This window comes from Callospermophilus lateralis, chromosome 10 (genome assembly GCF_048772815.1).
Source record: "Callospermophilus lateralis isolate mCalLat2 chromosome 10, mCalLat2.hap1, whole genome shotgun sequence".
NCBI lineage: Eukaryota > Metazoa > Chordata > Mammalia > Rodentia > Sciuridae > Callospermophilus > Callospermophilus lateralis.
Window position 1 is genome coordinate 94,644,687 of NC_135314.1, and position 14,040 is coordinate 94,658,726.

General features: G+C 32.9%; 1 protein-coding gene across 1 annotated transcript in view; it reads right to left on the reverse strand.

Annotated features, from left to right (window-relative positions):
• Window positions 1-14,040, reverse strand: part of Prkci (protein kinase C iota) — a 68,329-nt gene that overhangs the window by 49,684 nt on the left and 4,605 nt on the right. Inside the window, exon 2 of the mRNA XM_076868944.2 lies at window positions 485-606. Within this exon, the coding sequence (XP_076725059.1) occupies window positions 485-606 (122 nt within the window). The remainder of the gene's footprint in view (window positions 1-484; window positions 607-14,040) is intronic.

The following is a 14,040-nucleotide window of genomic DNA, read 5'->3' on the forward strand; positions in this document are numbered from 1 at the left end:
CTGAATTTGAGTAGGAAGTATCTATTCTCAGCACACTGGTATTCTATAAATGCTGTGGAAGACAAGTCACTAAGGTATCAAGTTTCTGATATTACTTTGAAATAATGGTTATCACAATCACTTTGATTCCATAATATTTTATGGTAGCATTCAGTTAAAAGTAGGTAATTTCTTAAAATATGATACAACATTTATATTACAAATTAAAGAAAATGTTGCGCTATTTGATTAGATATTTACCTTACTGCTGAAAAAAAATCAAGTTAAATTTACTTCATTTTGGAGTAAAAAATGGTAAAACAAAGATTGTGCTTTATAGTACTCTTTTAAATACTTAAAGAAAAAATAAGAAAGATATTAAATTCCTGATCTACCTTTCTCCCTTAAATTTATTAGAACACTTTTATTATATTTTTAAAACAAAATGGCAGAATAATATCTTAAATCAGATGCTAACATAGGCAGCCCTCTCTTTACCACTCACCTTCCTCATCTATCCATTTCATGGTAAAAAGCTGTTCATTGTCAAAAGAACACATGTCTCGAACCTCATTGCAAAGACCCTCAAAGGAGATGGAAGGCTCAAAGTGTGTTATCATGATATCCCTGAAAAAGAAAAGGAGTTTCAAGTTTGAAAATGAATTAAACTATAATAATCTATATATTATTGAATGCTTAATAACTTGATGAAGTTTAGCCAACTTGTGTGTGCATCAGCATGTACTACTTCCAGAAAACTATCCTTTATAGTTTTATAAAGGAAAAATTTAAATATCAATATTAAATTTCTTAAGACAAAGATGTTGGATTAATGAGAAACCTTAATTCAATCTCCCCTCATTGAGAAAGCCTACTCTAGCTGTTCTAACAGATGACAGTCCTACTTTTGCCTTAACATTAGTTATCAGACCTTTACTCCTTCGGGAGGAATTTTGTTCTGCTCTTGAACGGCTCTCTACATAAGCTTCTACTTTATGTTTAACTGAAATCTGTTTCAAACACCAGTCCCATATCTCCCCTCCCCTAAAAGTCTACCCTTCATCCAAGAGATGCCGTTCTGTCCTGTTATGCCCACTAGCCTTGACTTTCATAGATTAACCACCAATAAATCTGTTAATCATTATTTGTACAGCATAATTTCTAGATCTGTCTTCATTTTCACCTTTTACCCATAAGAATTACAGTTTGCCAAAATTGGTTTTAAAGTGACTCATATTTTAAGGTAAGTAACCCAAAACATAGGAAAAGACATACAATATGTATTTCCTTTGGATCAGCATTAGATGAACAAGAGTTTAAATAAATTCACAGAGCAGATATTCACTATAAGATTTAAAATTGTAACAAAATGTTTTAAAGTACAGGCTTGTGGTTTTCTCCAAGGAGCCAGCAGAAAGTTTCCTATGACCTAATCTCCACATAATAGCCACAGTGATCCACTCAAATGCAAGTTAAATAGATTGAAAATTTCTTTATTTAACACTTACACAGTGATCCCTATGTATCAGACTGTGTTCTAAGGTTTTTACAAAATTAATGTAGTTCATGTCCTTCCTCTGTTTTAAACTATTCAAATGCATATATAGTCATGCAGAGCAAAATCCGAAGTCCTTAGCAGGGTTCACAAGGGAACCATATGAACTGGCTCCAGCTACCTCTACAACCTATTTTCCCTACCACTTGCTAGATATACAAATGCTTATAGTCCACCATCTGTCCCAGCTAAAATATAAGCTTGGTAAAGGTGAAAGCAAGGACTTTTTCATCAAAATCCTCCTAGTAGCCAAAGAAGAGCCTACACAGAATAAATAAATGGAAATGACAGCACTGTGAACTAACTTGCGTAGTTGGAACACAGAATAGGAAATAAGAAATTAAAATTTTAGTTATCTACAAAAAAAGTTACAGCTGAAGTCTTTCAATACTACAAAGGTAAGCAGAAAGCCAAACAAGAATAGAAATCAAATGGCCTTTTCTTGGTTATCATTATTTTACCAAGCACCTTGTATTTTTCTGCCCCTCAGAACTCTGTGGCCTTGGCTTTTATAACAATACGCTTCCCTGACTCTGTCTACCATTCTGAACACTTGTATCTCCTTTTGTCTTTGATCACAAGACATTCTTTATACCTTCTCTCACATTAATTCATTCATTCTCTCTCTGAAATCCAATTCACATTCAGTATTTTAACTACTATGTTCATATAGAGATCTTCTAAATTTGTAATTTCAACTCTGTGTGGTACTTACAACTCTAGATAATCTGGTTCTAATTTCTATTTTCAACTGGATCTGCCACTTCCAACTCTGATTTACTCACAACCCCACACATTTAGATATTAATTACTCAAGTCTAATCCAGACATTCCCTCAGTTTAGGGCTCAGTGTATGGTGGTGAATGAGGGAAACTACTCTGTGATGGGCCCTAAAACTTCCATTAAACTGTCCAACAGGTATCTTACCAACAACTCACCATATACTAATAACACATCTTCTACTAAATTGTAAACTAGAAGATAATAGGAACTCAAATATCTCCCAACTGAATACAGAAGAAATACTTTCAGATCTGGGATGTAGCTAGTACAGCACCTACCTGGATGTGTGAAGCCCTGTTCCCCAATACAAGCAAATGCACTATTATTATGTTTTCTTTTTCTATAAACATTTACAGAATACTTATAATACTTATTATGCTTGAGGTGTTTAACAAGCCCTTACCTTATTTAATCTTTACAGTAACTGTCAGACTAGACACACAGAATCCCATCTTGCAAATTTATTTAAAAGGCACACAAGGGAAGATTAGGTACTTTATTTTACTGATACTGTGTTACCACTACCTTAAGCAGCTTCTGACCCACAGTGGATGTTCAAGTAGTTTATGTTCAATGAAGAGAGGTGTCATATGTTGGACTCTAAGGAAGTACAAAGAAATTAAAAGCATTCCAGAAAGGCATATGAGAGGTAATCCCAATATAGTGGTTAAAACTCTGAAATCTAAAACCAAAATATTTAGGGGTGTTTTGGCACTGGGGAATAAACGCAGGGGTGCTTAACCATTAAGCCACATGCCCAGCTCTTTTATATATATTTTTAGAGATAGGATCTCACTAACTTGCTTAGGGCCTCACTAAATTGCTAAGGATGGCTTTGAACTCATAATGCTCCTGCCTCAGCCTCTGGAGCTGCTGGGATTACAGGCATGCACCACCAGATCTGGCATGTTTGGGTTTGAATCCAGGCTCTATTACTTACCAGCTAGTGTGTGACCTGAAGTGAGTTACTTAACTTCTTTATGCCTTAATTTTCTCATCTATAAGATAGGAATAATAATACCTCAGATGCCATAATGAGGATTAATAAGTTTAGTTAATTAACATTTGTAATACTTGGAATAATGCCTAGAAAATAGCATATTTATATGTATTTAATAATAATTTTTAAAAATTGTATATTCATACAGTAGGAGCGAAACCTCACTAGAGAGACAAAAATAATTTTACCTTCTATCTTTTAAAAACTTTTTTCTTAGTTGTAGATGGATACAATACCTTTATTTTATTTATTTTTGTGTGGTACTGAGGATTGAACCCAGTGCATCACACATGCTAGGCAAATACTCTACCACTGAGCTACACCGGCCCCCTTTCTACTTTTCTTTTTCCGTTCTTTCTTTTTTTAGTGGTACTGAGGCTTAAACCCATGGCCTTGTGCATACCAGTCAAGAGTTCACTACTACTGAGCTCTATACCTGGCCCTGCCCCGCTGCCTTTTTTCATTTTTTCAGTTAATTCTACCTTCTAAAAGCAACATACAACACTTCTAATATAGCTGAAGTAAACATATCTTTGTTGCTTTCTTCCTAAGGGTCCACTGACATGACAGAAAACTGAAACAACAAATTACTAAAGTCTTAATAACAAAAAAGGAACCAGAAGCAGAACAGAAAGAATGAGAAAACTCTAGATGATTAAAAACAGATGGGATAAATATGATCAAGAAAACATACCAGCCCAAAACATCAAAGAGAAACTTTTAAAAGAAAAATGTTTTATTGACATAAGATTATTTTTCCTTCTCTAAGCATTTAATCACACTTCTTGGCACTTCATCTTATAAATGTATTTTACAAAAGTAAGGGAAATTTTATGACTTAAAGAATAGGATAATGTTTAAACCTTTACAATGTAAAATTTACAAAGAAAAATCAAGATGTGGAAAAAGTTAAAGGAAATGTAAATTCAAAAATGTCTCTCTCCTAGTGTCAATCCACTAACTAAAACTGAAAATTTTTAAAGTAGGGGGAAAAAAAACAATTTAAAAGTAAACAAAAGATGATTTGAACAGACATCTTTCCAAAGAGGATACACAAATAGCCAATAACCATATGAAAGATGCTCAACATCATTAATCATTGGGAAACTGAAAATTAAAAGTAAATGAGGTATCACCTCATAGCCATTAAGATGGATACTATCAAAAACAACAACAACAAAAAAAAAAAAAAAAAAAAAAAACGGGGAAGCTGGGATAAGAGACACAGTCTGTAATTCCAGTTACTCAAGAGGCTGAGGCAGGAGGATCTCAAGTTGAAGGCCAGCCTGGGCAACTCAGACATTGTTTCAAATAAGAAAAAGAGTTGGGGATGTAGCTAAGTGGTAAAATGCCTCTGAGTTCAATCCCCAATATTGCAAAAAGAAAAGAGAACAAACAATGCTGGGATTGTGGCTCTGCAGTAGAGCACTAGCCTAGCGTGGGCGGGACCCGGGTTCGATCCTCAGCACCACATAAAAATAAAGGCATTGTGTTGTGTCTATCTATACCTAAAAAATAAATATATATTTTTTAAAAAAAGAGAAGAAACAAACAAAACAAACAACAAAAACCCAGAATAAATAAATGTTAGCAGGGATGTGGAGATCCAGAAGACTTGCACATTAGAAATGTAAAAGGGTGCATCAACTCTGAAAAACAGTGCAGAAGTTACTCAAAAAATTAAAAACAGATTTTCCACATAATCTAGCAATTCTACTTCTAGGTATATATGAAAAAGAATTGAAAACAAGATCGTAAACAGATACTTACATACCCATATTCATGGCAGCATTGTTCATAAGAGTCAAAAGACCATACTAGCCCATTGATGGATGAATGAATAAGTAAAATGTTGTACTCACATAAAATGGAATATTATGTAAGTCTCAAAAAAGAAACCTCAACAAGGAAGGAAACTAACATATATTATAACATTAATGAATATTGAAAATAATGTTAAATGAAATACTCAGTCACCAAAAAACAAATACTGTGGAACTACTGATATGAGGTACTTACAGTAGTCAAATTCATTGAAATGGAAAACAGAATGGTGATTGCCATGGAGGAGGAAATGTAGTTTTCTAATGGATAGAAAGTTTCCGTTTTACAAAATGAAAAAGTTCTAGAGATTGACTGCATGACAATGTGAATATAGTTAACACCACTTAACTATACACTTAAATGGAAAAAAAATTTTATGTAACCATGACTAAAAATTGAAGTACAGAAAGGTATATTATTTAAGTTACTAATATAGCCAGTACAGTGGTGCAAGCCTGTAATCCCAGCAGCTCAGGAGGCTGAGGCAGGAGATTACAAGTTCAAAGCTAGCATCAGCAATTTAGCGAGACCCTAAGCAACTCAGTGAGACCCTGTCTCTAAATAAAATACAAAATAGTGCTGGGGATGTGATTCAGTAATAGAGCACCTTTGGGTTCGATCCCCAGTACCCACCTCCAAAACACAAACAAACAAAAAAGTCACAAATATAACAAAAAAGTCACAAATATAACAAAAAAGTCACAAATATAAATTAAGCATGGTCAGAGAAATAACAGTGCTAAATGCCCATCTTTCATAGTGAGCAACAGATATAATAGAACAAGATAATATTTAAAAGTTGTTAACTGTGGGTGGTTGGAGGAGACAAAACATTTAAAAAGTCATACTTTAAGGGAGACTTCTGAATGAAAGAGACTTTCAATTTCTCTACCATGTACAGGTATTTTGCCATAAAATTTATTTCCTAAGTAAATTTAAATGATATTAAACAAGTTAAAATAAGTTTTATAAACAAAAATAGTTTTAAATTTTAAAAATATTAAAAAATAAAATAAAAACAGAAAATAGTTCCTTCTTCTAAAACATTAAAAGAGAATCTTCTTGTCTCAAAGCAATTTTTCTTTTAAAGTGCCTTCTATGAAGTCATAAGGATTTGGGAGAACGTATTTTGGAATTAAGTTAGAAGACAAGAAAAGAATTCTATAGAATTTCTCTAGCAAAAAACAAATATGAAAGTATCTTTCTCGAGTACAAGGGAAGGAAAATAGTATTGGATATCATCAAAATAGGACTCCCTTATTAAAATCCACCAGGAATTAAAATTAACATGTAGTAAGCATATCTGTAAGTAACAAGAATTTTCAGAAACCTGGCTTTTTAAGAGGTAACAGATGTTTATTAGAAGAAATGAATATTTAAAAAATATCTGTGTAATTCTTAAAAAAGCATCAGTATGTACAATTTTAAGAGACTCAATGAAGGAGTTATGCTTTATCACTACCAATCCTTAGCCCATTTTTTTCCCATTGTCACGATGTGGAACACCTATAAAACTTAAATATAGTATATAACATATAACATAATTATACTAATAAGAATATAATTATAATGTGCTAATTAGTCAACAATAATATTGATCAATATTAATTAATAAAATAATATTTAAGCTCTAGATTATTATTTCCAACCTATTTTATTATTTCCCACCTATTATTTTCAACCAACTGCATTGAAAAATCCATAGAATGGAAGACTTAGGACTTAATAGGTTAAGTGCTAGGAACTAAAACATTTAAGAAAGTTTTATGTAAACATTTCTCTAAATAACGGGGAAAGTACCATGATCATAACACCCCACAATCATCAGATCTTTATTATAGTAGCAAAGCTAAAAATGAGCTGCAAAATAAAGATTTTACATTGTAAAGGTATATTTTTTAAAAAAATATGCATGGATAATTTTTTGGTTTAAGTTCAAAAACCAGAAAGAAAGGGGGGAAAAAAAAAACTGATCTTTGCCACAAAGATTCCTAAAATGGCAAATTTGGATTTAGTTTTACTTAAAAAGTGAAAAGGAAGAAAAAAGCATTTTTAATTATGCTGTCAGGCTTCAGAAGACAAACTGCTTTAAGCATTCAATTTCCTATGTTCTAATAAAAAATCTAAAGTTTTTCTAATGTTTTAAAAAATAACCCCCAAAAGAATCATAGTCAGTTCTGCTATTTTCAACATAAGCTTTTCTCTTAAATAACAGTCTATTTAGGAAAAAAAATTATTTGTAAACACCAGTATAAACATTGGTTGAAGCTAGATTATCCATGGATGCTAAAACCACTGGATATAAGGTTTGGGGAGAATGAAATAGTCATATAATCTCAAATTAGCATCCTTCAAATTAAATGTTAGTTTCAAAAAAAAGTCACAAAGCAACTTCCAGTTTTTAACATCTAGAAGACAGAAAATGGGCTCAAAAATAACAACAGTAAGAATTTTAAAATAAAACAAAAAGGCTGTGTTCTAAAGCCCCATTGACACAGAAAAAGGGAAAACAGAAATTCTGTTTGAAGCTTAAAACCCAGTTTTGTATTGTCACTGAATCTCAATACTAAAATCTGTAAAATGGAGATAATGATATCTCCCTTGAGCATCACTGTGAAGATTAAATTAAAACAAGCACAAAATATTTGCCATAGTTGGAAAGAGGGTAGGTACATTATAAAAGTATGTTCTTGAACATATTTCAAAGAGAAAAGGAGGGTAGGTTATCTTTGAAGACACTCTATGAAATTTTCTTCTTATCGATCTATTTCATTATGATAAAAGACCACTGCTGGAACTTCAACTCAACATTATCTGGAAAATTCTAGCCAGATGGTAAGATACAGAGAAATGAAGGCAAAACTATCACTTTTGTCTACTTTTAAAACTGGTACATTATTTACCTATAAATTCTAAGACAGTTAACTAATAAATTGTTAATAAAGTAGCCAATTCAATTTAATCATACAGAAATGGAGAGTATAAAGCCAAGTAAGGTGGTGTGTCCTATAATTTCAGCTACTCAGGAGAAGTTAAAAAAAAAAAAAAAAAAACAGGGCAACATAGCAACTCTCCAACTCAAAAACAAAACAAAACAGAAAACAAGAAACAAGTAAAAGAAATAGGAAAAATGAAAAAAAAAAAAGATGGTACATAGTAAGCCTTTAAGAATAAAAGGTCCCATTCATGAAAGCAACAAAATTATATATGAATAAACTCATCAGGAAATATGTAAGAATGGAATAGGAACTATAAAACCTTGCTGAAAAATATGAAAGAAAAGAATAGATGGATATCACATACTTATAAAGCCAGCTCTGTATGATAAAATTATAAATTTTCAAATTAATCTATACATTAATATACTCAATATGATTCCAAATCAAAATAACAATAGGGGAGTTTTGTTTTGAACTTATGAAAACCTTCTAAAATTCATCTGGGCAAGAAAATGCACAAGAATAGCCAAGAAAATTTGGAAATAGAAAATTAATAAAATAGACTTTTCCTAACACAGTAAAATTAACTATAATATTTACAATAATTAGCCAATCCTAGCATATACAAAAACTGATTTCACTCTAAAAAACTAATGAAACAGAAAAGCACCAGCATATAACAAAGTTGTAATTTCAAATCAGTGGTGAAAGGATGACCTCTTCAAAATTGGCATTAGAACAAATTTTAAGCTGAGTGCAGTAATGAGTATATGCCTCTAATCCCAATGACTCGGGAGGAAGAGGCAGGAGGATCACAAATTCAGGGGCAGCCTCAGAAATTTAGTGAAACCCTCTATCAAAATGAAAATATAAAGGGCTGGGGATGTAACTCAGTGGTACAGCATTGCTAGATTCAATCACCACTATCATCAAATAAATAAGTAAATAAAAGCAACATTAGAATAAATTTTTTAAAAATAAGTTTTATCAGAATACTACAGATGATTAAATTTCCAAATACCATTCTTTGAAAAGATAATACTTTAAAAAGCTGCATAGGGCTGGGGTTGTGGTTCAGTGGTGGAGCACTTGGCCAGCACGTGTGAAGACTGGGTTCAACTCTCAGCACCACAAACAAATGAATAAAATAAAGTCCATCAACAACTTAAAAAGAAAGCCTCAAAAACAAACAGAAAATAGTTCCTTCTAAAAGAAGTCACTGAGGGAAAAAATTAAAAAAACAGCTTTGATTACATAAAAATGAAAAACTCAAGATAAGCAACAGATTGGGAAATGAAGACAAATTTAAAAGAAAAAATGTCAGTGCCCCATCAACAAATAAGAAAAATAATACAACATAAAAATAGGCAAACAACATGAAGATAATCCAGAAGTAATATAATGAATAATGTATATCAAACTGAAATTTCAGCAAGAGCAATTAGGCAAGAGAAGGAAATAAAAAGGATACAAGCAGAAAAAAAAAAATCAAATTATCACTGTTTGAAGATATGATCCCATACTTAGAGATCCGAAAAGCTTCAACAGACTTCTAGAATCAAGAAACAAATTTAGCAGAGTAAGAGGATACAAAATCAACATACACAAATCAATAGTTTTTCTATGCACCAATAATGAATCTACTGAAAAAGAAATCAGGAAAAAATCCATTCATAATAGCCTTAAAAGAAAAAAAGGAAAAGAAGAAGAAAAAAAAAAAACCCTAGAAAAAAAACTAAGGTAAAAGATCTTTACAATAAAAAATATAGAACATTGAAGAAGACAGTAAACGATGGAGAAACCTCCAATATTCATAGATAGGCAGGATTAATACTGTTAAAATGACAATACCAAAAGTAATCCACAGATTCAATACATTACCCATCAAAATACCATGAAATTCTTCACAGAACTAGAAAAACAACAACAACAAAAAAAAAACAGTCCTACAATTCATATGTAAGAATAAAAGACCAGGGGCTGGGGTGGTGGCTCAGTGGTAGAGTGCTCCCCTGGCATGCATGAGGCACTGGGTTCGATCCTTGGCACCACATAAAAACAAACTAATGTATCCACCTAAAAAACTAAAGATACATAAATAAATAAATATTTTTTTAAAAAAAGAATAAAAGACCATATTAGCAAAAGCCATTCCAAACACAAAGAGCAATGCTAGAGACATCACAATACCTGCTTTTAAATTTATACTACAGAGCTATAGTAACAAAAATAGCATGGTACTGGCATGAAAGCAGACACATAGGCCAATAGAATAAAAGACACAACTACAGTCATCTGATCCTTGACAAAGGCACCAAAAACATCCAATGGAGAAAAGATAGCCTTTTAAACAAATGGTGCTATGAGAACTGGATATCCATATGTAGAAGAATGACACTGGATCCCTACACAAAAGTCAAATGAAAATGGATCCAAGATTTAGAAATTAGGCAATGGGGTTGTGGCTTAGGGGAAGAGCATTTGCCTAGCACTTGTGAGGCACTGGGTTTAATCTTCAGCACCATATAAAAATAAATAAAATAAAGGTATTGTATCTATCTACAACTGAAAAAAAAAAAAAGATTTAGGAATTGGACCAGAAACTTTGAAACTGTTAGGAGAAAACAGAGTCAACATTCCAACATATAGGCATAGGCATTAGGACTCCTAAAGCTTGGGAAATGATGGAATTGCATCAAATTAAAGCTTCTGCACAGCAAAGGAAAAGATTCAGAGCATGAAGAGAGAGGCTAAATAATGGGAACATCTCTATCAGCTACTCTTCTGACAGAGGATTAATATCCAAATAAGAACTCAAAAAACTTACCACCACCAATGATAATAACAACCCAAACAGTAAATGCTAAATAGAAAGACACTTCTTAAAAAAAAAAAAAAAATACAAATGGTCAACCAATAGATGAAAACAATGTTTACCATCTTTAGCATCAGGGAAATGCAAATCAAAACTACAGAGATGTCATCTCACTCCAGTTAGGATGGCAATCATGAAGAATACAAATAATAATAAATGCTCCTGAGGATGTGGGGTAAAAGGAATATTTATATACTCTTGATGGGATTGTACATTAGTACAATCACTATGGAGATTAGTATGAAAGTTCCTCCAAAGACTATGAATGGACCATCATATGATCCAGCTGTATATCACTTTTTAGAATTTATCCAAAAGAATTAAAGTTAGTGTACTATAGTGATACATGCATACCCATGTTTATAGCAACAAAATTCATAATAGTCAAGTTATGGAATCAGCCTAGGTATCCATCAACAATGGATGGATCAAGAAAATGTGATATACATATACAATGGAGTTTTATTTATACATAAAGAATAAAATTATGTCATTTGCAGGAAAATGGATGAAACTGAAGAATATCAAGTTAAATGAAATAAGACTCAAAAACTCGGGGGCATATATTTTCTCCTCATATGTAAAAGAGAAAAAAGGGGGATAAAGGAAGTTGGGGAATCTCATCAAAGTCGAACAGAGACCAGAGATTAGAGAAAGAGGACCAGTGCAAGAAAGGATTTGAGGGAAAGTGAAGGTACTGTGGAATAAAATTGACCAAATTATATACATTTACAAATGTCACAACAAATTCCACTATTTTGTATAATATACCAATAAAATTAGTTTAAAAATAATGTATAAACTAATACTTGTGCTGGGCAAAGTGGCGCATGCCTATAATTCCAGTGGCTCAGGAGGCTGAGGCAAGAGGATTGCAAGTTTCAAAGCCAGCCTCAGCAACTTAGTGAAGCTCTAAGTAACTCAGGGAGACCCTGTCTCTAAAGAAAATACAAAAAGGGCTGGAGATATGGCTCAGTGGTTAAGTGCCTCTGGGCTCAATCCCCTGTATCCCCCTACCCCCTAAAAAAAACATAATTGTTAGAAAGTTACTATTTTGCTGATCCAATGGTCAAAAACTTAAAAGACACATAACATGCAATGAAAGCATAAAGAAACAGCGTCACTCACATACTGCTTCTGAGAATGTAAATTAAATGTAAATTAAATATCTTTGGCCTTGTTTGCAAATATATTAAATATAAGGATGCTCCTCTAATATTATTTAAAGTAGTGACTTAATGAAGACAACTTCAAATGTTCATCAATCAGGGGGGGAAAAAAAAGATTTAATGGGGATGGGGACATAGCTCAGTGATTGAGCTACTTGCCTAGCATGTGTAAGGCCCTGGGTTTGATTCCTAGCATAAAGATTAAATTATGCTATAACAATACTATGGAACACTATATATCAATTACAAAGAAAGAGATCCATTTATCTACCCATCCATCTATCCATGAAAAGATGACCAAGAATGAAAAAAATCAAGTAGAAGAAGCACATGTAGAAACATGAACTCTTCTATTGGAAAAATAAAAGGGTGTGTCTATGTGTTTGTATGTGAATACATGTCTCTACATATAGATACATTAATATCATGGAGGATAGCTCAGACAGTTAAAAAGGGTTGCCCTAGAAAAGTGGGAATGTGAAACTACAGCGGCATTTTTCCACTTCATGTTTCTGTTTTAAATTTAACTTTAGTGCCTTGTCTTTGTGATCTGTATTTGGCCACTGATGACATTTTTTCTATCATTATTCTCAGCCACATTCCTACTGTTTAGTTGTCATGCATAGTGCTTGCCATACAGAGCAGGTACACAATAAATTATGCTCAGTTAATTCTGGACATTCCAACCTGGATGCCTCATAAGTACCCAGAACTCAAAATTGTTTTTGGCAATGAATTTCCCTCTCCCAGAAATCTTTTCCTTGCATATAACCTAGGTTCTCTCAAACAAGAAATATTTTTTTTGAGTTTTCATACTCCTCTAACAGCAATAAATCTCTAATTTATATCATTTCTACACCCTAAAATCTCCACCAAATCATTTCTTTCTTCCATCTCCTTAGATTATTTCATAAGCTTCCAAATTAGTCTTATCCTCCACCAATCCATCTCAAGTTCTGGTTCAAAGAGTGATCTTTCATGGGTCTTCAGGATCTAGCCCCTGTGAACTTTTTAGCCCATTTCTCAACAGTGCCCACCTTTTATTTTTTATTCTAATAAGGAAGGAAAACGAGCCCAAAAACTAAACTGACTTTAATTCCCCAACCGTATGCAGTTATTTAAAGCCCGGAATGACATCATTATTTACCAGGCAAATTTTTATTTATCCTTTGTTATGGAAAATGGAGAGATCCTGGGGATTGAACCTAGAGCCTCATGCTTGTGAAGCATGAGCTTTACCACTGTGCCAACCCCCTCCCTATTTATCCTTTAAAAGCTGTGGACATTTCTTCCTATAAGAGGCTCCCTTCACCCAAACTCCTCCCCAATATGCACCCTGCAAGTCCTCCCCATCAAATTTAATCCTTTATAACTCTATGTAGTTATAATATACATATAAGATATAAATGAGATATATATGTATATAAACATAAATATATATTTATCTTTCTCTTCACAAGTCTCTTAGATCTTCAAAGGCAGAAGCTTGTATCATCTATCTCTACATCCTGTGTCCAGGAGAGCCCATGGGTTCAGATTATAGCAGGTGCTCAACAGTATTTACTAAACCCAGTTCAAATAATCTCCAAATTCTAAGCAAGATTGGAATTTTTTAAATTCATGTTTTAACTAGGCTCATTTCAGCCATTAAAAAAACAGTCACTTGGGGCTGGGGCTGTGGCTTAGTGGTAGACAGCTTGACTAGCGTGCAAGGCCCTAGGTTCAATCCTCAGCACCACATAAAAATAAATAAATAAATAAAAGGTACTGTGTCCAACTACAACTAAAAAGATAAATAAATATTAAAATAATAATAATATTTTTTAAAAAAACCAGTCACTCAAGTTACCTTTGAAATGGGGCCTGGGCCTAGGCCAGGTGAGATGGCATATGCCTGTAATCTCAGAAGCTTGGA